The 25,842-nt window shown below is 43.4% G+C and overlaps 1 protein-coding gene across 7 annotated transcripts; it reads left to right on the top strand.

Annotated features, from left to right (window-relative positions):
* The first annotated feature begins 5,181 nt into the window (after positions 1 to 5,181).
* On the top strand, positions 5,182 to 25,552 carry golga4 (golgin A4). Of its 7 annotated transcripts, XM_076077216.1 has the most exons (25): positions 5,182 to 5,396; positions 6,498 to 6,575; positions 8,290 to 8,391; positions 10,477 to 10,545; positions 10,648 to 10,971; positions 11,128 to 11,175; positions 11,291 to 11,347; positions 11,430 to 11,528; positions 12,066 to 12,219; positions 12,364 to 12,554; positions 13,643 to 13,726; positions 14,075 to 14,222; positions 14,301 to 14,479; positions 14,726 to 14,824; positions 14,935 to 15,090; positions 15,369 to 19,147; positions 19,242 to 19,363; positions 19,728 to 19,858; positions 20,425 to 20,511; positions 21,761 to 21,781; positions 21,975 to 22,043; positions 22,370 to 22,445; positions 24,086 to 24,171; positions 24,937 to 25,023; positions 25,152 to 25,552. In XM_076077216.1, exons 1-25 carry the CDS (start codon positions 5,319 to 5,321, stop codon positions 25,167 to 25,169), a joined length of 6,342 nt encoding a protein of 2,113 aa, XP_075933331.1. In that variant the 5' UTR covers positions 5,182 to 5,318; the 3' UTR covers positions 25,170 to 25,552. The 7 variants fall into 7 exon arrangements, with proteins under 7 accessions (XP_075933331.1, XP_075933330.1, XP_075933332.1 ...); XM_076077215.1 differs by having other exon boundaries at positions 5,182 to 5,387; positions 24,937 to 25,552; XM_076077217.1 differs by having other exon boundaries at positions 19,728 to 19,795; positions 24,937 to 25,552.
* The last annotated feature ends 290 nt before the right edge of the window (positions 25,553 to 25,842 follow it).

Below are 25,842 nucleotides of genomic sequence, written 5' to 3'. Positions count from 1 at the left end.
TATTATGTCTGCATAATAAAGTTGTAAAACAAGCGGAGCCATATATACATACATATAATATAAAATATGGTGTTTGACTTTATGAAAATATTAATAATTCTACATTTAAGATCTAAATTATGTTTCCAAGACTTCCAAAACTACATATCTCGTGGGAAAATATTGAACTTTTAGTAACCTTATAGTCAAACTAGAAAAGTGCACTCAGTAGAGTGCAGATCTCCGCCAGGCGTATTTGCAATGACCACTGCTGTATTGTGTTAAGGTTAGGTTAGTGGTAATGAGCTGTATGGCTTCGTAAAACACGCTTCATTCAAACTCAAAAACAAGTGGCGATGTAATCAGCTCACAGTCGTCGTATAAGACACTTCATACAGTCTTGCCAAAAACAAAATTAAACTCCCCCAAGCAGTCTGCTGGCTTAGCAGTGTGGAGGTACAGCAATAAATGTATTGGTCATTCTTTTAGCTGTCAGCTGTTAGAAATTTCCCGAACACACCATCCAAAACATGAGAAGTGAGCCACAGAGCAGTGGTTGCGAGGTACTGAGCATTGTGTGTACTGGTAGTTCTGTTAGCTTTTTGCCATTCACATCGTCCATTCCTTTAAATGTTCGCCAAACACATGCGATGCACTCAGCTGTATTATCACTAGCAGCCCCTTGAGCATGCAGCCATGACTGGGCACCCAAAATAGTATGCGGTTTGCTGCAGCAGAATGCAAGATTAGCTGTGGACAGAGCCATAGGTGCACACTTACTCACTCACGCACACATGCAGCTGATGGCATGAACCTCCTGGCGGAGATAAATGTAATGAATGTAGAATGCAAACTCCAGCTGGGTTGCTAAAACCTTCAAAGTGGTAGATGAGGGCAGTATCTCAGTTTCCTCAATGGTTACTACAGCCCAATGTACAAACACAAAATATTATATGCAATAATAGGGATTTGCTTTTCACTATTTCTGCCCTTTCAAGCAAAAGTAACGAGAAGTAAGCATTACTAAGCTTTGTAGGTGCGATAAGACTGAGATGAATATTCTGTTTTATGCACCAGGGTGTATTCATGCCATCTGGAAATACCAATGGCTCCAACCACAGAGACTGATGGAAATCCAACTGCTGAGAGATTATAATATCGGGACCAGCGCAGCCTTCTGGAAAGATATTCTTGTTACATAAAACATGTTCATCCAGGTGTACCCTCCTCCCCTCAACAGAGGGGACTCATCAGGCAAACACAAATCCAACCAGTCCCCAGGTGGAGTGTCACAGAAGCCTGAGCAATTACCAGTGCACCTTTCATCATCCTTCTATTTTATACCCCGGTGTTCAATTTTCCTTTTTGTTGTTTATTCGTGTCATAGTAGTACGGCAGCAAAACAGTTTGCAGCCGTGGAGTCAACACCTCCAATGAGTAATATTCATCTTTACTTTCTTCCCGAAATAATTATGAAGAAAGTTACGATACACTGAAACTGAAAAAGCAATTATATAATCGACGGTGGAGTGTGTAGCTCTGTGTGAATTCCCAACTGTGGGAAATCCCTTGAAAGACTGCAATTTAACTGCCTAACATTAGATGTTTGGAACTAGTATTCATGACCACACCGAGAGACTCTGGCTTGTTGTGCAGCTGCCTGTTATCTATGTCGAATCCCATCTTAGACATAACTCATGAGGTGAAAGAAATCTGTGGAAAGTTATGAGGGGGGAAAAAACATAACTTACCTTGAGAGTGAGACTTTCAAAGGTCTTTCATTGGCATGTTTATCACACTATTCCAAGATCCCACATATCTTTTTGTTCACGATTTATAAGCAACCTGCGCTGGCAGAAAATTAGATTGAACTGTGTAAATAAATACAGCTTTTATTTCTTTAAAGTAGTAGTCTGGAAAAAATCTGTAAAATGTCAGTACTGCATGAATTCATCACTCATATGGCAACGGTCTCGTATATGGTATGGTTCAAGCCTGGGAAAAAGGCCACCATGACCTTTGTTCTGTTATCATTAAAGAGAGAGCAGTGCAACATTTGCTGTAGTGGCCAATGTTAAAAAGTGACAATTACAGGATAATTCTAAAAGTAAGTGTATTGGATCGAGAAATGCTGTATTTTACTGCTTAAGAATTTCACTTTTCATCTATAAAAGGAGGAATGTGTTATTTCTTCTTTCAAACGTTAGACTTGCTTTAACCTCTCATGTCACTCCCTGCATAGCAGTTCTTAGTGTGTTCTGCTCCCAACTCCCTAATTAGCCTGCTGAGTAAGGTGGGTGTGTTGCAACGCAGGGGTAGCTCCATCTAGTGGATCCACTAGATTACATTAAACCACAGCAACAATATGCAGCAACGTTCAAAAGATACCGAGATTATGGGTTCACAGAATTACCAGATATGCCACATGGCAAATGGCACCAATGCACTCAATCCACTACCAGAACAGACAAAAAATTATTTTCAGTCAACTTCAAATGACATTTTGAAGAAGAAAAAAAAGTGTTTTTAGTACTGACTGAACCCTAACCCCTATCATCACACCTTCATCATTATCAAGTAAATTATCAAGTAACTGCTAACCTAATGCTCATTAAAAGGCTACATGAAAAGGGTTGCAAATCATCATGTACTGCTGTTTTGGACAGGGCACGAACGAGAGACGATGGCTGTGCAATGCTTTCCCCCATGCCAGTGACAAAGCACATGGAGCTGCTTCTGAGGCAGTCTGGCAACACCTCACTGTGACAGAAGGCACGGCACAAAACAACCAGATGATAACACCACGGGAGGTGGGAAAGGATGGCCAGAGCAGTTGTTACATCAACCTCGGCACAATACCGAGACCATTTTAACGTACAAAAAAGGGAATATAAAATAATGCTTGGCCAACTTTAAACATATAGTGTAAAAATAAATAAATAGCTCATTAGCATTTTTGACTAAAAACTGCTACATTTACATCTTGTTGTATTGAACATATGCACACACACACACACACACACACACACACACACACACACACACACACACACACACACACACACACACACAGCATGGTAAATCTGGCCCGGGAGGCAGATTGTTAGTGGTTTGGCAAATTTATTGCACAACTTAATAAACTGCCGTGCCATGTGGAAAGATATAAATCTATACTGTATGTCAAGGCTGGGCTGCCCAAACAGTGACAGTCAGCTAGTTGTCTGTGGTAAAATCTGCTTGAATAAACTACATGGACATCATCAAACATCTGTTTAAAAGAACATGGGCACAGATTTTAAATTCACGTCAGTCACTTAAATAGAGACCCTCTATGAGACTGTTTTTAAAGACACTTTGAACAAGTCAATTGGTCTTTGGTAGCATGGACACCAGTTGGAGTCATTCAAATTGTAGTGGGGATTTTACCACAAGTAAGCCCTTGATTACCAGCTTGACCCCTCGTAGAGGAAGGCAATGCTTTACTATAATGTTCTACCTCACAATTCTAAGGAAGGAGAAATAATGAGGAGAGAGAGAATGAGATGTGAGACCTCAGATGACCGTCCTTCAGGCCGGGAAAAGAGGTGCAGCCAGAATCCAGTCGGCATTGTGCAGAGGATTTTGGAGAGGAAGGAGGTGAGAAAGAGCCGTAACAAGCAACGCCAATTCGGGAAGTGCATCAATATTTTATCAGTTTGGCCCATTCTGTCAGGAGGGAGCCTCCCCTAGAGAGACAATTATGTGTGCAAATCACGTCTTGCTTGTAGTCTTCATTTTAATGGATTTAAGGCCCAAAATGGCATGCCTTGGATTCTTTCTGCATCAGTCAGCAAAGTCGGATTCAGAAATGGTTATTTCAGATATCGGTACACCGCCAGATCCCAAAGAAAGGAAAATACCACATATTTGAACCATGACTTACATCCACAGTGTTATCTTTTCTATCAACTTCTGTCTGTTAAAGTTGTCATAATACCCAAGGACACTATGACTCACCCTGATGAAAAGCAAGCATGCAGACTTTATTTTAGATATGCATCGTTATAGAACACATCAGAGTCCAGGGACTTCACCACAGATCATCACATAAACAATAAACAAGAGCATATTGATCTTTTTATTCTACAATATGTGTTATTGTATAATCACTGCGGCTCAGTATGGGCTCAAACAAAGGTTCCCCAAAGATGATATGTGTTGGCCCCTACACGATGGGTTCTTCATCCCCTTTGCAGCAGAAAATAAACCCAATAAAATATTTTCTATTGACACTGGAACCGTTAAGGTGTAGCAGCACAATTAATTACCAGAGGAGCTAAATTGGCAACACTGTGTGACTCTGCAGCTTTTCCCTGTGACATTCAGTTTTAGGGATGCCACCAAAGAATGAAGGGAGAGTAATTAATTGTCTTTTAGCAGGGGAACGTAGTACCGACTATAAAAACTGGATAGCACATACAGTATGACACATTATGTAAGTCTTGGTATTTTTGCTTTGAACTGGCCTGTAGCAACTTATTAAAACGCATTGAAACAGTGTCCTCTTCTGTCCAAGTAAGGACCCTGCAGTAGTTTTTATTTAGCTTTCATATTCATTATTGAGGCATGCAGGGTTGTTTTTAAAGTTTAAAGACTTGCAGGTAGGTACTAAGACAAATCCGATGAAGATAATAGAAGGGTTAAGAAAGAGAGGTATTTGAGGTATTTTAACTGATATCATGATATACATATATAGGCATGTAATATACATCCTATACAATTTTGCATGAGTACAACAAAGTATGTAGCGCCATCACTAAACTTTTGAAACAGGATCTTTCTGAAGCCACTGCATTGAAAACTCCTGTAACCAGTTAGGTCAACTATGTTCTAAGTTTCCCCCATATAAAAAAATATGTTATAAAGGCATGTTCATACGATACTGATGTGTAACAATATTTTTCATACCAGCCTATGACATCAAGGGTTTTCAGGAGTTGCTTTGCCTTTAGTAAATAAAGTGCCACTTCAAACTACTAATGGGCAGCAAAATATAAAACATTCACTTATGGTAGGCTAATACCAGTAAGCCAGTTTCCTGGAAAATCACAGGAGCACTTGTCCTCTCTAAGGGTGGCGCTGTAGCTAATTTAGCCCGGACTGACCCTTTAACTCTGACGTTTCAGTTTTCCTCCACGTTGGCCGCACATGCGCAGAGAGCTCCGTCACCTGCTGGATATCAGAAGCGAACAAGGAAGTCTAGCACTGAGGACTTGCTGTCCGGCTAAGCTTAACAAAATACATCTCCGCCGGATAGAAGTTATCGGCTCATCAGCTGTCAGCTACACCAGCGTGACAAGATGTTTAAAAAACTTAAACAGAAGATAAATGAGGAGCAGTCCCCGCAGAGGAATGCGCAGTCGCCCCAGCAGGCCCAGGTTAGTTGTTGTGTTGATAGGAGCTAACGAGCTAAGCTAACGTCTGTTTACATTGCTGAGGGGCTATCGAAGGAAGCTAGCTGTCGCTTCGCAGACGTCATGGTTCACATTTAGAAACCGATTCTTTGTAATATCTCATTGACACATCTTAATAAGGTGTCAACGATCGTTTAACAGTTACTTATATTCTCAGTTGGCCCATTTGTTCTCCTCTAAACGTTAGCGCCATGCTAAGTAATGTAGCATCCCAACTTAGCTGTCATCAGCTGCTGTTAGTAAGGTGCGTTCAAGAAAACTTGTAACTGGTTCACCACGTCATCTCGGGTAGAAAATAAAACAAGTCAGCCAACTGTGAACCTCGTTGTGGCCAAAACACGAGTCATGATTTCTATAATAGACACAGGCAGTATGGGCGGGTCTGTTTTATGTTGCTTGCATTGGCTGAAAGTGGATGTTTGCTTGCAGCTTTATTTGACATATGCAAATCCAGCCAGTGCCAACACCAGAGAAACGAGGATTCAACGTAGAAGTTAAAGTAAATAATAATTGTTTCCTGCTTAACTGCAGTTTCCAGTATAACTTACTCTGGGTTCATCAATACCCTGCTGGTCAGGTTCAACCTGTCCTTAAATGCAACTGCAGCTTGTCATTATTTTGCATATAATGACACAATTTATTGAGTATTCCTCTGTGTTTTGAACAAAGATTATTTGGCCTCTTTAGAGGTATAGTGTATGATTTCAGTGTTTTTTAGTGGCATTGCTCTGTGGACTTTCTGTTAACGGTTTGGTTTGCTCTTTATGCACCGTGTCCCCTGTGTGGACTTCAGTTTGCTGCTTGTTTTTGTCTGCAGGTCATCACACTCATTGTCTTGCCGAAAAATGCAAAAGCAGATTGGGTTCAAAGGTGAAGATAGACAATCAGTTGGGTACACTGACAAGAAAAGTTAGATTAGGCAAATATAAAGGGGTCAATCAAATAATTGTATGTCAGGGAGCCAGAAAACTTGATTTTCTCAAAAAGAGCATAGATGTGAGTGTGTAGTTTGGGGATAGGGATGCTGTGTTTTTAATACCAACACTATTTTATTTATTTTAACAGATGGGCAGTGGAGAGCGGCGCGGCAGTCAAACCCCCCCGTTTCATTACGATGGCTCTCCCTCTAGCGGTGACAGAGAGGTGAGCATGGGGTCAGCTTCTGATAGATATGTTTTAATATCTTTGAGCTCAAACTGCAGCCCGCAGAGATGCCATGTTCTCTCCCCAGCTTATATTCTAATTTTCAAAAAGCAGAGTCATGTTTCTGTCTGTCATGTGTTTTGTTACGCTGAATGCTCCCTCAATAACAAACCAGTCCTTTAGTGCAAGTCAGTGACCTTTCAGTTTTGTAGGCTTGTAGGCAGAGTGTAGGCTACTAATGTCCACTATTCGTTATCTACTTTCAAATAAAATACTCTCAGCTCTCTGTTCCAGACTGAACATAATTTGTTAATATGACAAAATATGCACATTAGTCAACGCACTAATTCCCTGAGCGCATTTCCTGAATCGCAGCTGTTGGAATTACTTCAGGCAACAAATGACAATCTGTCCACACAGCGTTCTTATGAGCCAGAATAACATCGTGATAACGGCTTTTGTAGAGTGATCAGCACTGCAATCTCATCATATACAGGTATGGTCTCATCATTACATGCGACAATGACTTTGAAATTTTGATAAAATTCAGGACATTTTGCTGTTCATCTTTAAGAGCACACACACACATAAATATAGATCTATATATATATACGTATATATACGTATATAGCTTTTATTTAATGACACCCGAGTCATTTTTCTTCACCGTACTGTCAAAAGAGATTCTCATTTAGACATATTGGGAACAGCGTTTTAATGGTGGAGGGCAGACCATAATGCAGCATGTGTATGAATAATTGATGTAACATTCTCTCCGTGTTTTTCCTTTCTCTGTTGATTTGTTGTGATATGTTTCGCCAGTGGATATGGCCACGGTTATACAATACGTCTTTGATTCACCAGACGGAGGTAGACTGGCACTGAGTTACCGACCGTGACCGTAAGATTGATGATGCAACAACCGTGAATCTATTTTACAGCTGAGATATGGATGTTTACAGTCATGCCCGTTTGATCTTCAGATTAAAACAAAAAGGCCTTAATTACTCATCCATGACACGTTTTTTTACATTTCATCACTGCCAGACTCCGAGCTGGAATAGTGCCAGTGCCCCTTTATATCTCAGGTTTTTATCCTCTACTTTCTTCCTCATCCTTTGGAGGCACATGTGTGTTGTTTGTAACTCGGGCCCATGATGGGCCCTCAACTTCTTATCACCGCAGCATATTTCTTCACCTCACAAATCTTTAACACTTTGACATCTCTGAGAGTGTTTATTTGCTTATTAGGGGCAGATTTGGCAAATTTTTTTTTTTTTGACAACATCATAACTTACGTCTACATGCAGAGATGTCAAACTGTTATTCACAACATTAATGTTGATTGAGTGTTTCACTTTCCCACTTTTCTTATTTTTCTTCCTATTCCTTGTAGTCTCTCTCTCTCTCTCTCTCCATCTCTCTCTCTCTCTCTCCCTCTCCCTCTCTCCCTCTGTCTGTCTGTCCTTCTCTCTCTCTCTCTCTCTCTCTCTCTCTCTCTCTCTATCCCTGTATTTCTCTCTCCTTCTCTCTCTTTCTCTCTCTCTCCATCCACCCATTCATCTCAGTCTCTCTCGGCCAGCCTCGTCTGGGCCGTCTGGCTGGACACTCCCTTCAGCGCTGTTTCACACTCATGGTGTTGTTTTTCTCATTGCTCTCTGTGTTCCTCTCCTTCCCCCACCTTTCGTCCCGTTACTGCACTGACGGGGGTCAGATGCTGGCCGGGATGATAGCCGAGCCCGCTTTTCTCTCTGAGTATACTATCTTTGCTCTGGACCATTCAAAACAACCCCAAACGGCCCAGGTAGCCAGTGTGGTGAGTTTGTCCTCACTTCGTGTCTCCTCCTCCTCATCCTCCTCCTCCTCCTCCTCTTGCCCCGTTCCTTCCTCCCGTCTCCATGCCTCTGGGGACTCGGTAGAGGACTGTGGCCCAAGTAGGAACAGCTTGTTCCCTGCTCTCTGTCTCCTGTTTCCTTTGGATTTAGCAACAAGAAGGCATCTCATATCTAGGCTAACCGTGCATCCGATGGGCGTTCTGGTTTACATTGTGGGATAGAAGCTTGTGTGCCTTCTGCTGTATGTTGGTGTATCGCCCTACCTTTTAGTTCTTCTAATCTGTCACAGAAGGAAGTATTGCCCCCTTGTTTTTAGGTGTCCTTAGTTGCTTGCCTTATAGACCCCCAACACCCTGTTATGTTGCCTGATGGCCTTTGTTCCCTCGCCCCACAAGTCTGTTTATTTGGAGAGTTGCCGTTTTCATTTGACAAGCTATGGGCAGGCAATTTAAGCAGTTGAAATGTTAAATTGTTTGTAACTTTTCCAAATAAACAAAAAGACCAGAGCACGTTTTGTAGATGCGCTTGTGGAGCTCTAAAACTAGATGATGTGTGTTCATATGTGGAGGCAGTCAGAAGACTAGAAGAAAAGAACATTTAAAACAATTCATCACATTCTAAATGCAGACACTAAAATCATTTTGCTAACATTTCATATGTCTATTCAAATGTCCAAGATATATTCAATGTAACTTGTAATATGAAGTGTAAAAGACTTTAGAGATCAAAGGATTATTGCTCTGCAGTCTGGAGAATTTGAATGTGTTGCAGCTACAAAAACCACCAGTGTCATTATTATCACCACAAATATCTTAAATATGTCAATGTCTTTGTCGTGGTCCATCTACATCTTATTCAGGTATTATAAACATGTCCTCACTCCGTCCAATGACAGTAATCCCATCAAACCATCCCATTCATTCACTCATTTTGTTGGTTTTTACATTTTATTTTGGAGGCACAAACTTGTTTTGTCATTTGACGAGCTAAATTTAAGGAATCTCTCTGTCTCTTGGGATTATGTTTGTGTTGGTACTTGATCAAGGTTGTAGTAGTCGTAAATACTATTGTGAGTAACATGATCTTGGATCCACAACCACTTTGATTTTAATCAGTTGATTGTTGTCTGTGAGGATTGGGACGTGGTGTGCTTGGTACTGAAAGACAGCAGAGAGATTCAAGTCTTCTACGTAGGATTAGACGCGTAATGAAGTAGTAGCTATTCACATAAACCAGTGAGAATGAAGTGAGCAGTGAGGTATAGGCTTGTTTAAATAAGGAGTTTACTTAGAAACTTCATCAGTATTTACCCTTCTAGATAGCATCACTTACAGTGAAATGAGCGCTTCCTTTGTACTCATTTATCTCTATTGACACACATTTACACGCTCATTAAACCAAGCAGCTGCCCCTATACACAGCAGAATGAAAATACGTTCAATCATTTGCTTTTAAATCTAAATCCCTGACATAAGAAACACTACAATGACCATTGCTGCTTAGTAAGCGAAAACAGATCCTGGACGATACATCTCATCAAGAACTTTTCCTCAAGAAACAGGACAGACGTGTTGACTGCATTGCACAGTAATCCAGAGGAAGGAGTAGCTCGGAGCTGGACAAGGGAGGAGAACATTTGCTTATCCTGATCCTGCTTCTAACAAGTCGACTAAACCAACTAAGCTGCTAAACGTCCACTTAAATTACGATTCTCTTGTAACACAAGCTGCACACGGCACTGCCAAGCATCTTTAATTCAAACACCGGCTGTCCTTCTTGACTTTTAACTGTCTTGTTTGTTCTGACCTCATGGCTGTTCTGTAGTCTAGTCTTAACCCTTTTTGTTTGATGTACGGTAGAGATGCCTTCTTTTTATGTATTTAACCTCTCTGTTTTTTCCAAGTTGCATGAGGGTACCCATTGCCCCTGCATTGCTCCCAGCAATTCTAATATTGCTTCCTCCAGAGTAATCAGGGAGAGCCCCGCTGGGTGTGGATGACTAACTGGTCCAGGACAAGCCCTCTGGCACGGTTGTCCCTTTGTCTCATCATGTACTTTATCTGCAGAGCACCCCTAAAGGAGCAGCAAGATCTCCCAGAGGTAGCATCAACGGGGATGGAAGTGCTTCTCCTCATGTGCGTTTGTCACCCATATGATCTTCGTTAATGTTCTAAGGCTCTCGCTCGTTCTTTGTTTTAAAATTAGCTTTGCATGCGATGTCTTGATCCTCCCAACAGAGAGAGGAGACGTCATTTGCCCAGAAGCTACAGTTGAGGGTTCCCTCGATGGAGTCGTTGATTCGCGGTGGTGCCAGTCGGGCCGAAAACCTGTTCCGCTCTCCGTCTAAAGAAAACCTGGTCCGAAGCTCGTCGCGTGAATCCCTGACACCTTTGGGAGAGAACGAGTCCCCGGGCGCCCCCTCGTACGATCCCCCCTCGGATATCGAGAGCGAGGCTGAGGAGCCACCAGGAAGTGCAGAGTCCCTTTCCAAAGAGCAGCTGTTGCACCGACTGCTTAGAGTGGAGAGGAGCCTGGGGAAGTACAGAGGGAAGTACTCGGAGGTGAGCGGCTCCCAGAAGACTCGGATGTTAAGTTGTCAACCTCTTTATCGTGTAGCCATAGAAGTGTATAACTCTAGTTACTTTGATGTATCCTCATTCTTTCTTTCTCTCTGTTTCTTCCCCCTTTTTACTAACCTCCACTCCTTAACGGCACAGCTGGTTACTGCGTACCGAACGGTGCAACGAGATAAAGAAAAAACGCAGGTAATTTCTTCAGTTACTTCCACGTCGGCTTCTATTTTATTTTTGATATGATGTTCAGGGGATTGAAGATATGTGGCATCCTGAACTGATCAGATTTCTGTTTCCTTCCCTTCAGGTCATCCTCAGTCAGAGTCAAGATAAAGCTCTCCGCAGGATAGGGGAGCTGCGGGAGGTAATGGCTCTATGTTGTCATCTCTCTAGGTCGGTATCTGTGAATCATTTACGCGTTAGTGAGCATATTGAATGACTTCTAGGAGCTACAAATGGACCAGCAGGCCAAGAAACACCTACAAGAGGACTTTGATGCTGCGCTGGAGGAGAAGGACCAGATGATCACTGTGCTCCAAACACAGGTGAGTGGTGAGACACGGATGGAGGCGTGGAGGTGGTGATGGTTTCTTACGAATGTATAATTATTATTCTTTGTATGGCCTCTCATGTGATTGTGTTTTTCAAGCTCAATAAAAAACAGTGTTGGAAAAAAAGACATGTACAAGACTTTGATTAAACATGGCTGATTAACGAAGAGATAGAAATGTTAAAGACGTCAAAGAAATTAATTGCTTTGAAGGAATTCCATATAGTAATTTTTCTGCAGTGATCAACTAATAAATGTGGCAACACTTTACATTAAATCCCAGACACAATTTAACTTAACATTATTCTTTGTTGTGACATAATAACTTAAACCATAGAAATTGGCTCGGCCTCTTTTGTGCACTTGCAATATTTGCAAAACAGTACAAATAAAAACATAAACGACAAAGAAAAAATAAGTGGTGTTATGTGTATTAAAAGTTACATTTACAAAATGAAATTGAATAAGACCGGATTTGTTCGAATTCAGACAAATGTTTATTTCACTTACTGTTTTTTGCTCTTTCTAACAGGTTGCTCTGTTGAAGAAACGAGCCACGGTGGTCTCTGACGGTGCTGTGCCACCCGAGGGTGACGTCCCTCAATCTGAAGATGCAAATTCAGACTCGACCTCCTCCACACAAAGTCCTCTGAAGGAGCAAGGAGTAGAGCCTGAAGCCACTGAAGGCAAGCAAACTCTTTATGTAGATCAGTATTTTGGTTAGAAGTAAGCGCACAAGTTAGTGTTTCTGAGAATTATGTCAGAACTATTTCTGTGTAGGTGTAGTATTATTTCCTTTTTTTAACGAGTGCATTTTATGTTCTGGGCAGGAGAGGGCAGCAGTGATCCAACCAAACTTATGGAGACGTTGCAGAAGCGAGTGAAGAGGCAGGAGAACCTGCTGCAGAAGTGCAAAGAAGTGATGCGAACACACAAGGAGCGCAGCGCCCAGCTGGGCATCGAGAACGAAACTCTGCAGCAGCAGCTGCAGGAGAGACTGCAGGAGCTGGAGAAGATGAAGGTGGTTAACCCGTGTTCAACAGCAATGATACTGGAGTGTTGACCATAGTCATGCAAGACAGGGTTGATCAAAAATGAGGCTGGGCTGAGAACACTGTCGTTACTGTTCAGGGTAATTAATGTTGTGCTGCAAAAGTCTCTGCTGGAGTCTTAACGGTCCACTGATAATGCGAGTCAATTATCTCAGGGACACAGAGGCTTGCTCTGGTCTCTCAGAGTCCGAACATCCAAATTCTCTGACGGAGCTCCAGGGCCGGCGGTTCATGTCATGTCAGCGTGACTGAACCGCTGTTTTCATTGATTTCAAAAGATTTAGATTCAGCAGTATGTAGATCTGGCAGCGTCTGATAAGAAATGTTTGTTGTTCCAAAGACACGGTTTGTAATAATAGACAGCTTGCCCGTCATGCGTGACGATCGACTTGTCGTCATTTTTTTTTTTTTTTGCCATAATTGTTGCGTTGAATGTGCTGTGTGTTTGGGAACAGAGCCTTTCCTGTGTCAGGAAAAGCAGAGGTTAACAGGCGTTCAGCCCTCTTAAGCAGCATGAAGGCATCCTGGAACTGCTGGGTGGTGCTGTGCTCATCTCCTTCCTCAGACAAATATCCCATAAAACAGACCATCTGTCTTAAGATTCCAGACCTTCAGCTCAGGGACTTTTGAATGTATCGTTTACAGTCTGGTTGAGAGAGTATTGTACGCTGTATTGTCTTTTTGTTTTGTATATTTACAGTAAAACTTCATTTGTGCAATTCGTCTGCATAGACACTCATGCCTTGCAGCACACACGGATCAAACGACGGAGAAATACAGACAGTGCAGCGTTTCCTGTTCTGTAATCATTGGTTACACAGCTACTACACGCCGCTGCTGCTAAAACTGGGCTGTAATTTGGGCCGACTTGTTGGTTTAGCTGGGCTTGTGTGCACTCTCTGGTTATTTGGCTTGTGGGTGAGGCATCCTGGGTGGTAGAGAAAACATCTCATTTTGAAGTTATCTGAGCAAAAAGCCGACGCTGGATCCGAAATGGCTCTGCGTGAAGTTCAGGACATTCTCATTTGTAATTTTGTCAAACTGTTTGTGTTTCTAGGAAGTGCACACAGCAGAAAAGACGAAGTTGATCACTCAGCTGCGTGATGCCAAGAACCTGATTGAACAGCTGGAGCAGGACAAGGTGAGTGAGCGGTTGTTCAGGCTTTAGTCACATCTTGATTGATGAAGGTCCTGCTGATTCAGACATGACTTTTATTTTTTGGGCTCTGCCACGAAGTAAAGAAGTCAGACACTTTGTCGTCCAATAATGTTTCTCTTAAACTTTGACCCCAGCTCTGCAGGATGGACAGCAGCTCATGAGATCTGTGTGAGGAATGCTGAAAGCACTTGAAGTCAAAAACAATTAGAGACACTTGAGCTTGCGTTCGAGTGTAAAATACCGAGATAGCATTCATCAAATCAACATCAATATCGGTGTGTCAGTTCATTTGCTCCGACCGTACAGTTGATAATGTTTGATGGCTTTCAGGGAATGGTGATCGCTGAGACAAAGCGCCAGATGCACGAGACCCTGGAAATGAAAGAAGAGGAGGTTGCACAGCTCCGCTCCAGGCTGCAGCAGACCACCGTCCAGAAGGAAGAATTACAGGAACAGAAAGAAAAGGCTGAGAAATCAGGTGAGTGGAATCCACTTCTGTAAGTGAACATGTAAAGGTCTCGTCTGGAAATGCTGATGATATATATTTTTATCAAAGCATTTGAAGAACTTGAACGAGCGCTGGGCGTGGCTCAGAGGGCGGACGAGGCCCGAAAACAGCTGCAGGTTCAGCTGGAGGAGCGAGTGAAGGACGTTGAAAGAGCCAGTGAGGAAGAGAGGAAGAGTCTGCAGCAGGAACTCACACGAGTCAAACAGGAGGTCGTCACCATCATGAAGGTCAGAGACTGAATGTCATTACCACATCAGCTGTCGTAGTCACTTAATAGAAGTGTTTACATCAGAAAAAATAATAGGAAACAGCAAACGCTTATTAAAAACATTCAAACTTCTGCTACTGACATGGAGGAAACTGCAAGGCAAATGTATTTTGATTCATTTTATAATGTATGTTATGCTGTAAAGTGTCTTTGATAACACAGTGAAGCACATATAAATCCGATTTATTATTATTGGCATTATTAGAAATCATCGGAGGAAACGGTCGCCAATATGGAAAAACTCCACAGTGAAGCTTTGGCTGCTAAAGAAGAAGAGACGAGTGTCAGAATCAACAAAGCTGTGGTACGTGCCAAAGGTTTTCATTCATCTAATTTCACAACATAGTCAACTAAATCAGATGATAATCACTTTTGAATGTTGATGTGATCTGTTTGTGCTGCTTGTGTGTTCAGGAGCAATGCAAAGAGGAGTTTGCCCAGTTAGGAAATGAGCAGGAGCAGCAGTCCTCTCTGGCTCTGGAGGATGTAGAGCTACAGAAGGTAGCTCTGAGGACTGAAGCTGATAACAAGGTTAAAGAGATACAGCAGGAGCTGGAAGCTGCAAAAACTGTGAGTTGTTGTTGTTACTCAAATCTTTGTTAATTTCCATGTTAATTGTACAAAAATAGCATATATTAAAAGTATTTTCCCATGAAATAGGGGTAAACACAAGTGCTATAATACTTTAAAAACTGTGTTTTTTTGTTATGTACACACCTCCCTCATTGCCCTTGAAACTTTTAATATTGTACTGTTAATAAATACTGTTTAAAATATCTTAATTATTGACTATTTGTTTTTATAGTTTAACTGCAGTGACTTCATCGAATGATCTTGTGTGCTTGCAGAGAGTATTGGAGCTGGAGAGCACTCTGGAGAAGATCTCACAGGATGGATCAAGTCTCTCCCAGGAACTTTCCAGTCAGCTGGACGAGCTGAAGAATAAACACACAGAGCAAATCTCTGCATTAAAGGAGAAGCACCGGGAGCAGCTGGAAAAGCACAAGGGCACCCGAACCCAGCTCAAGGAAACCCACAGAGTTGAAGTGGAGACCCTTCTGAAAGATAAAGACCTGCAGCTCCAAGCACATGTTGAAGACATGAACCAGAAAACTTTGGAGAAACTGGATGCAAAGCAGGCCGAGCTGGAGGCAGTATCCGCTGAACTTTCTGAGGCTTTGAACAATAAACAGCTCCTGGAGGGGAAGTTGGTGGCAGCTGAAGATGCTCATAGTTCAGCCCTGCAGGAACACGAGAAGAGTTTTCAGGATCACGTGGAGAAGCACAATGTAGAGCTCGCAAATATCAAACAGGAGCACGAGCAGTCGCTTGGAGGTATGGAGAAAACTCTGAAGCAGGAGCTTAACGCGTTGAGGATTGTTCTGACAGAGAGGGAAAAGGAAATCAAAGAACACATGCTCAGAGAAAAAACACTAAACAAACAGTCGAAATCCACTGTACAAGAATTAAATGTCAAAGTCAAGGAGCTGGAGGAGCTGCAGCAGTGTTTGTCACAATCCCAGCTGGAAAGTGGGAGCCTCAAGGAATCTAATGCACAGTTAAGTAAGATGTCCGAGGATCTTGATCAGTGTCAGAGGGATTTGACAGATATGGAGCATGAGTTTGAAGTAGCAAAGAACGATTGTCAACAAAAGGAGAAGGCGCTTCAAGAACTAAAGGAACAATTTCAACAGACCAAAAAGCAGCTTTCGGAGCAGAAGAAGTCATTTAATGCAGAACTCGACACTAAGCAGGAAGAAGTCGCTCGCCTCAAGAAACAGCTGGATGACGAAAAAGCTGCCCTCGAGAAAAAGATGAAAACGACAATTACTGAGTTGGAAGACAAGCTGAAAACACAGGAAACAAAAATGGAAAAGATCAAACACAAGGCCAAAGAAATGCACGAGAGTTATAAGAAGAAGCTGCAGCAGAATGAAGAAACCATGAAGAAGGAACTCGCAAAGAAGGACCGAGAGCTTCAGCAGACGGAGCATCAAGTACAGGAGAAAATTGTAGAGATGTCCCAAAAAAGTTCCCAAGGCCTCAGCAGTGCGATGTCGGAGCTGCAGGCCAACCACAAAGAAGAAGTGGAGAAGCTCAACAACACGCATACGCATGAGGTTGAGGAGCTGGAGCATCGTTGGCAGGAGAAGTTGGGACAGCAGGAGGAAGAGTTAATGGAGAAACACTCGCACATACTGCAGGAGAAGGCTCAGGAACTGGAGGACGTTTCTCAGCAACTCGGCAGAGGCAAGGAGGAGAACGAGCAAGTGTGGTGTGAAATAAAGGATTTAAAGGAGGGCCTGGCTATTCGAGAAACCACTGTGCAGAAGCTGCAGGAAGAGCTTAACGAAGCGGCGGTGAAGCTTGAAGGTTTGTCTCAAAGTGAGGCGTTGCTCAAGGAGCAAATGGAGTCAGTGGAGAGGAACCTCAACCAAGCTCTGAACGAGAGAAGCTCCCTCCAAGACGAGCTCAACGCGACAAAGGAAGAGAACAGGGAGAAGGTGAAGACCTTGTCGGGAAAGTTGAAGGAAACGGAGAAGCAGTGTAAAGCTCTGAAAGGCTCCAGATCTAAGGAAAGCAAGGACTTGCAGAAACAAATTGAGGGAACTGCGATTCAGCTACAAGCCAAGGAGGCAGAGTTCCAGCAGCAGTTAATTACGATCACAAACCAAATGGAGCACTACTGCAAGGAGGTTCAGTCCAGAGTGGAGTGTGGATCTAATGAGCTGTGTCAAAGAGTTGAATGTAGGTTAAAGCAGCTGAAAGACGGACTGCTCTGCAGTCAGAAGAAGGTAGTGAATCTCAAAAACGTCATCCTCACCAAAGTAGATAGAATCCGCACTTTAGAGGAGAACCTCCGCCAGCAGACGGAGGAGAATAAGAATCTATGCATTTCACTGGAACAGATGTCCGCTCAGGTAAACGCTCATCTGGAGCATGTCAAAGCCTTAACACATGACCAAGAGAATCGTTCTCAGTCCGTCCACGAGAAAGCTCTGCAAATTGAGGAGCTGAGTGAAGCAAACCGACTCATGTCGGAAAGTATGAAAACAAATGAGTTGCATATCCGTGACCTGGAAAGCATCGCCGGTGACTTGAAAAATCAGCTCGCAAGTAGTGTAAAAGAGAAGGAGGAAGCCATAAATCAGCTGAGTCAGCAGTATAAAGAGGAGAGACAACAGGCGGCTGCTCGAACACAGGACGCCGTTGAGAGGTTAGAGCAGGAGAGAAAGTCTGCTTTAGAGGAGGCAGAAGCACTCAGGAACAGTCTCTCTGAGTATGAGACCACGTTCACCCAGAATGACAACACTATCGCCTCTCTGCAGACCAGGCTCGACGAGCTGGAGCGAGAAATCTCTGAGAAGAATGAAACCCTGCGGGGGCTCACGGCGAGCATCGACAATCAGTCCATCAGCAAGTCTGAGATGGACCAGGCGCTGAGCGAGAAGGAGCAGAAGGTCAGCGGTCTTACCTCGGAGCTGGAGGGCAGCGTCCGTCGACTCGGCGAGCTCCAGGAGCAGTTAGCCTTAAAGACGAAAGAGTGCGAGCAACTCACAGCTGACCTCAAACAGCAACACGGCGTCAGGGAGAATGAGAAGAGAGAGCTGGTGGAGCAGCTGCAGCAGACCCAGATGCAGTGCACTCAGAATGGCAGTGTGGAGCAGGAGATGGTCGAACAACTCCGCTCCCTCGAGGAAGACAACCAAAAGTGCAAACGCCAGCTTGAAAGTCAACGGGAGGAATTTGAGAGGGTGAGAGATGAGATCCTCAAGAGCAAAGAGGAGAGCGTGAAGGCAGCTGAGGAGAAGTTGTCTGCAGAGAGCGCCCGGAAAGTATCGGAGCTGAAGAAGAAGGCCGAGCAGAAAATCGTTCAGATTAAGAAACAGCTGACCTCGCAGCTCGAGGAAAAGGAGCAGGCGGCGAAGGCTCTTCAGGCCATTCTGGAGGAAACCGAGAGCAGCGTGGCGTCCGGCAAGCAACACGCAGAAACGTTGGAGGAGAAAACGAAAACACTGGAGGAAGCTCTCGTCAAGCTTAAGGAGGAGCAGCAGCAATGGCTTGAGCAGACTCTGAGTAATGAGAGGCTCGAGAAAGAAAAGTCTTTAGAGGAATTGAAAAACTCGTACGAAGAGAAGTTGGCGGCGCTTCAGAGAGATGCAGCGCAGGAAGGGGAGCTCAAAGGAACTGAGTCGGCGCTCCACGAAATTGAGGCAAAGCTGAAAGAAGCAGAAGAGCGGAATGGAAACCATCTCGCAGAAATCAATCGCCTGAAAGAAGAAATATGCGAGAAGGATGCCCAGCTTGAAGAACATCAGGCCGCTATTAAGCAGCTTCCGAATCCGTCGGGAGCCGAGGCTGAGGTGAGGGTGGAACGTAGCAGCGTCCAGGAAACCAAGAGCGTGATGCAGACCGAGACGGGAAACCACTCATCGATGCAGGAAGTGGACGGCGATTCTCCGGAGTCTCTCAAGAGCGACCTGAGTCAGCTGAAGAACGAGAAAGAGAGAATCCACAAGGACTTCGTCCGGCTACAGAAAGACATTCGAGCCCTGAGGAAGGAGCACGAACAGGACCTCGAATACATGAAGAAAGAGCTGCTCGAGGAGAATGAGAAAAAGCTGAAGTAAGTCTACGATGACATGTTATTAATGAATTGTATTTAAGCCTGTGGTGCCCAAAATGATTTATTGCATTTCCTTTGCTCTCCGCTCTAATAGACTGGAGCTGGAAGATGTGGAGATGAAGCACAATTCTGCTCTCAAGCACTTAATGAGGGAGTTCAACACGCAGATGGCTTTGAGAGAGCGGGAGCTTGATACGGCAGTGAAGGAGACCATCGGTGAGGCGGCAAGAAAGTCATTCTGTTTTCATGACATGAACCTTTACTGCTGTGTCGTAGAGCATGGGACATAAGTGCTTGAGACCGCTGTGTTTTGCTGTGGTGAAAGCATTTCAGTATACGACCAAATAACAATGGAAAATCTAAGTGAATATGATTAACTTACGTGTATAACAGCAGGGTGGAATAACTACACGGACACATGATGCATTTTTAATCACCACACTGGGCGGAAAACAAAAATGAACGGATCATTGCATCTGAATTGCCGTGTTTCCTTGTTTCCTTAATGGTTTGAATCGTGTTTTTTTTTTAAGTGCTAACTCTGGCTTTCTCCCCCCCCCCCCCCCTTTCCTCGAGCCAGCGAAGGCCCAGACTGTAGAGGCAGAGCTCATGACGAGCCATCACGAAGAAGCCACTGAGCTGAGGAAGGTGATTGGCGAGAAGGAGGATGATTTGCACAGAACTGTTCAGAAATATGAAGAGGTTTTACAGGTACTCTAAAAAGATGAAGCTGGAAAAACATTTTATACAGTCGGCTTACCCTGAGAAATCAATGAACCCCACCAACCATTTAGAAGCTATCACTGCACTCGTCAGCAGTCTAAAGCAGAGGTTCCCAACATCTTTTTGTCAGACATTTTTATTCATCTCAACTGTTATAACTCCACTTCTCATGTGCTAACTAATTAAGATTCTTAATCACGTTGTTAGGATGTTTTAGCTGAATTAATATGTGGTTATTAAATTAGAAATTAGATAATAAATTCCACTACTTTACAATCTGTCTACATTTCCTCTGGCAGCGGCCTCCTTGGGGGAGTCACTGGTCTAAAAACTTGACTCAATCATCAATGAATGATTTATATTTGGAAACTGGTCAAGTGATTTCTGAAGAACAGCGTCTGGTATAAAATTGTCTCCCGTACTGTCTCCAAATATAATTCGGGCTGGGAGGTCTGAAACAAGGCAGTGGGCGATCAGACCGACATGCTTGAGCTGTGACGCTGAGATGAAACGTAGGAAATGACTCAGCCGCCGTTCTTTATTTTTTTTTCCAGAGTCGAGAGGAGGAGATGGGAAACAGAGTGTGGCAGGTTCAGAAAGAACTGGAGGAGTTGCAAGCAAAGGGCAACGACCCCGCTGAGGTACAAACATTTGCATACATATTCACCGGGTCCAACATCTGCCGATGCATTGGGAACATTTTTGCGTTTACACAGATGTAGACAATCAAAGCGGCAGCCATTAAAGTCCATTATATACGAGACTGGAGGTTTAGATTAAATTCATACAGCGATGCTGTTGAAACCATCAGTCATTGTGGAGTCGCTTTGTGATGGCTGAATGAAATAACAATGGCTGTTTAAAATCTCTTCCCTCCTCTGGGAAGAAGCTGTCTGATGGAAGAATTACTCGTTTTCAATGACTTCCTGATCCGGACGTATTTTTATGCGAGGTCGTCCCAGACACCTTATTATTTGAAAAGCTCACATCCATGTTAACAGACTTTGGCAGTGATCGGTTATCTTCCCCTTCGTCTTGCCTTTTGTAATTGAAGGATTCCGCCTAAAAGCTCGGGGACGGTTTGCTCGCATACTTCGCTCTGATCACGCTCTGGCTCCAGTCGTGTGGCTGCTCTCCAAAGAGCGCCGGATGCCGTGGAGCTCGTTCGAATCACTCAGGAATGTTCCCCTCGAAAAAAAAAAAAAAAAAACCAGAGATTGTGAGGCAGCAGCCAACCTCAATCCCTGTTCTCAATTATCATCGTACGAGGTGATTCCGGGCTTTAGATTTATACTCCAGCAATACTCACGGGCATGATGTGCACACTGGAAAGGGGCCAGATAGGACAAATGTACTCCAGGGAGACGTTTTTTACCCAGGTGTTGAGGTGCCATGAGACCCCGGCACAGATTCTTCTACCTTTACATCGTGTCCAACACAACGCAAACACAAAGAATTATGCTGCTCTTTCTGTTGCATTCTTCCCCGGTGAGGTAATAACTTTGAGTGTATTGTATGGGTTCATGCTGCGGGAGGCCTCTCCTTACTACAGGCCTCACAAACCATAATTCATTCAGATGTTGGGTCAGTGTGTCTCTCCAAAGAGACATCAGAGCAACACGCTTTCACAAGTACAAGTCCAGTTTAGACTGTCTGTGCAGACGCAACTGGGTCCTTTTTGATTGTGCTGTGCAATTAAAGATAAGACAGGTGTTGTTCTGTACGGTCGTTAACATTTCACAGACCAAAAACCAGCAGTGTGTCTGTCCGTCTCTCAGCCCTTTGGGACGTCTTCATATTAATATTAATATTGTTCACTACACATGTATTTGTTTATTCTATTGTAACATACAGTATCTTCCCTTTTTTTTCTTCTTCTTTTGGGCACAGATGAGCGCAGAAGAACTACAGGTATGTTCGCTGGCTCCAGTTTCACTGCTTTTACTGTCCCTATTATCCCAGTCCATTACGACTGTAAAACAATTGTTTGGTTCATAAAACATGTGTCATTGACAGGCACATGTGTTGGTGCTTTGCATTACTTGTTCCACCATAAACCGTCCAGTTCTCACCGGCGGTAATGTTCCGTCCTTCTCTACCTCAGGCTGTACTGGCCGAGAAGACGACTCTGCTGAGCGAGGCTCGTCTGAAGGAGCAGGGCTTCGTTGAGAGGGTGAGTGTTGGGCCTCGGGTGTCCTCTTCAAGTGAACAGCAAATCCCATGAAGTGTATTCCCAGGACTTCGGGTGGCCTCCAGCAAGAGGAGCCACTGCTCTCCTGCTGCATCAACTTAATTACAAAGCACATCTGTTTACATTTGGTTTAACCCCATAAACAATCACAGCAATGCCTCCCACAGTTTTTCTCACAAACATCCCCCGAGGATGATAACAAAATGCTAAATTAGGCTAATGCATAGGATGAACCCACTGGGGTCAAATAGCTTTTTTTTTTTGTAAATGATTAATCTGTGCATGCGCCGTTTGTTTCTCCACGGTAGATTCACTCGCTTGAGGACAAGATTAAATGTTTCCCCCGGACCACTGTTGTAACTCACCTCGGGAGCACATTTACAGGTAACGTTAACACCGTGAATCACTTAGTTCTGCTTCTTGAGCCAATTTCCTGTTCGCTCAGCACAACAAAGATGCCACGCAAAATGCTTAAACACGGTGCCATACCATGGGAAACATGGATTGTGGTATTGTAATGGGGATTTTTGTTTTTAGAGTAGCTGCTCTGTAGGATCTCAGAGGTGGTGTTTTGATAACACTACCAGTCTGCCTGATCTGCCAGCCCCCTCATCGCTTCATGGATCAGAGATAGGACAAGAGATGGTCTGGTTTAAATATGCTTTTGAGAACATTTAAGCCAACTTAGCCCGGTAGAAGGCTTACTGGTTAAGAGGAGAGCTGCGGCTATAATTAGGGTTTGGTTAAGGTTAGTTCAAAAGAGAGGTGGTCTACATCTAGTGAGGGTTAGGGTGAGACAAATAACCGCTGTGGTTAAGGTAAGCCTCTGGGTGCTGACTGTAAGTCGACGCAGAATCCCCAAGTACATCATAAACCGAGCGGTGTGTGTGTGTGTGTGTGTGAGAGCGAGATGGGGGAGATTGAGTGAGTTGGACCCTCCTCTTAGAGCTTCCCTGCTGGTGTAATGAAGAGAATCTGCTGTTAGACAAGGGGGCGGTGAAGACCCCATCGTTGGATTTAATGGTTTTTGCAGATTTTGGTCTTCACGTTTCCCACACAGACTTTTACTTCTCAAATCCACTACTTACAACACACATACGGTACCTACGCTGGCCTGTGTTACTTTGGATTACAGTACTCATCAGTGAGAGCATCTTTCGCTCGTTATGAATCTTCTTAAAGAACAAGAGGTTTTCAGGTAGAAGGGCCCTTCAGAGGGCTGTTTAGAGATGGGTTCATGTGGGGCGGTCGGCTCCGCTGGATCAACATGGGGTCACGAGGACAAAGGCTGTGGGATTTATTGGTGACCCAGTAACCTCACACAAGACATCAAAGACTTCTCTATCACCACTTCCTCTCCTCTAATCGCACGGTCTCTCCAGGTCAATGCAGCGGCATTCAGCTTCGTCTGAATGATAATCCCAGATAAGCGCAGACCAAGTGGGCGTTGTTCTGTACTGAAGACCCGATGGGGGTGTTTCAGTGGTAGAAGCAGTCGTCTTAAGTGTTACCAGCCCTATAGCACAGTTTCCCATTCATAGTTGTTAGAGGCATGGTGGCGTTATAGCTTTGGGCGTGGAAGTAGAGCGTTCATTCTTTGACTCTTGTGGTATTAGTGTGATCATGCTGAGCGTTGCCGTTCTTTCCTGTGCTTATAGTTGCTGCTTAATTTGAGCCCATACCTGTGCAGAAAGTGGCTCTGTCTATATGGTTGCTAACTCAAACATGATGCTCTGGGTTGTTGTTCTTTTATGACGTGTCAGAAGTCAGCTGGAGCGTTTGACAGTGACAGGCATTGTTGTATGTTTGTCTGACTTTAAAACTAGACAAGTTTTAAAAAATGTGTCCTGATTTAGATCTCTTAGCAATGTTTTATTTGTATTTATTTATTTGTTGCTGTTGTTATGCAGTAAGTCTCATGAGTTACAGCATCTCTTTTACCAGAGAGACCTGTTGATTATGCACCATTGTGTGGCTGACCAGGTCTCGGATGATTAAATGGCTGTTTTTGCTTGTTTTCACAGAACCGGCATACAACAGCAGTGCACCTACAGAGACGGAGTATCTGAGGAAGGTGTTGTTTGAATACATGATGGGACGGGAAACAAAAGTATGCCTTTTATTTTCTTGCATTATGATACTTTAAAAACGTGCGATTGTTTTATATGCTTCAATTTTCTGTTTTTTTTAGTTCCTATTTTCTAATATTACTGAATGTCAGATATTGAATATCTGTCTCCATCTTGGTTGGTTGACTGTGAAAACACCAGGAACTACATTAGCAATAAGTCAACGCTCAAGCGCTTGATGCTTCTTCAGGAAATGTTTAAATTCTGTTTTTCATGTTGCAGACGTTTAGCGTTTAGGACGTCGTATAAAAGTCACGTTGTGTCCAGTCTTCTTGGGTATAACGAACAGCGATATCTATAATTAACAGTGCTTGACCTGGTCCTAAAGTCAGCGGGACTGTCCCAGCTCCTCGGCAAACAGTTAGTCTTTATGGCAGCATGGCAGACCACCCCGGCGTGGAGGATGTCCCCCCAGGCTGCCTGCTAGCATACACATCTTGCATGACGCAGATTTGCCATTTAAAGACATGCTGGCCTTGTTTAGTGTTGGGCGGTTAGGTTTCCTACACAGCGGCCCTGTTTCTGATTATCCCTCGTGTTTATGGGGAAAGGCATGCACCCTGGTAGATAGGCCTGGACTTGATTCTTTTTAAATGTTTCTTGGGCTTTAATTGTCAAAGAACAAGCTCCATTGTTACAGGTCATGGTGTCAAAGGTAGCTAGTCTCTTCTTTTCTTTTTTTTTTATATCGTATTGTCAAGCTTATTTATTTATTGTTTGTTTGTTTGCTTGATCCTCATCCACAGACGATGGCCAAAGTGATTACCTCCATGCTGAAGTTTTCTCCAGACCAAGCGCAAAAGGTTTTGGACAAAGAAGACTCAAAAGCGGCTGTAAGCATCCGTTTACCTTATGAGGATACTTCCACTCGCTAAAGTCCTCTTGCCCTTAAACACACATGACATACGATTCTTCATCGCTGATTGGATGATTAATTGATTTCCTATCTGTACCTCCACAGCCTTGGTTACGCGTGTGAATGATTCGGGTATTTATGGATGAAGATCTGCTGCTGCTGAATGGGAAGACTATCATGGATTTGATCAAGCCCTTCTTTCTGCATTTCTTGTTATTTTATGTGTGTGTGTGTGTTGGTGTTTGTATGTATGTGTGTTTGAGCACACAGGGGCATAAGCCTGGTGTGTGTGCTTGTGTGTGTGGTGAGGTATGCTTGAGTATAATCTAATGGTATGAGGGAATTAGAGAATATGCCAGAAACACAAATCTTCCATGAATCTACTTTTATTCTGAAATTAAGTTTGTTAATTTATACGTTTTAGATGAAGTGAAAGTGTTTTCTTTTTGTTTTAGAATATCTTTATACAGATTGGCTTGTGCAATAAATGATATAATGATCACTTATTACTGCTGAAGGGTCAGTTGATTTCTCGGTTTCTGTGTTGTGCTGTTGTCTGAATCACTTCCTCTGTTAAACGACCCTTTAACTGTGCACCCGCACCACACTAAGGTATACCTGCGGACCCTGTTTGTTTAACACAGCTTTTCTATGCTTTATATTTTGTCACTACACTGACATAGAGACACAAAAACACAAACTGTAAATTGTACTATGATAATTAAGACTGTACTACAGGGCACTATATGACTTGCTATACATTTTCAGACTAACAAAATAAATCTTATTTACTGAA

This window comes from Anarhichas minor, unplaced genomic scaffold (assembly GCF_050575085.1).
Source record: "Anarhichas minor isolate MPS153535 unplaced genomic scaffold, ASM5057508v1 ptg000058l, whole genome shotgun sequence".
Classification (NCBI taxonomy): domain Eukaryota; kingdom Metazoa; phylum Chordata; class Actinopteri; order Perciformes; family Anarhichadidae; genus Anarhichas; species Anarhichas minor.
This window is presented reverse-complemented; position numbering and strand designations above follow the sequence as displayed.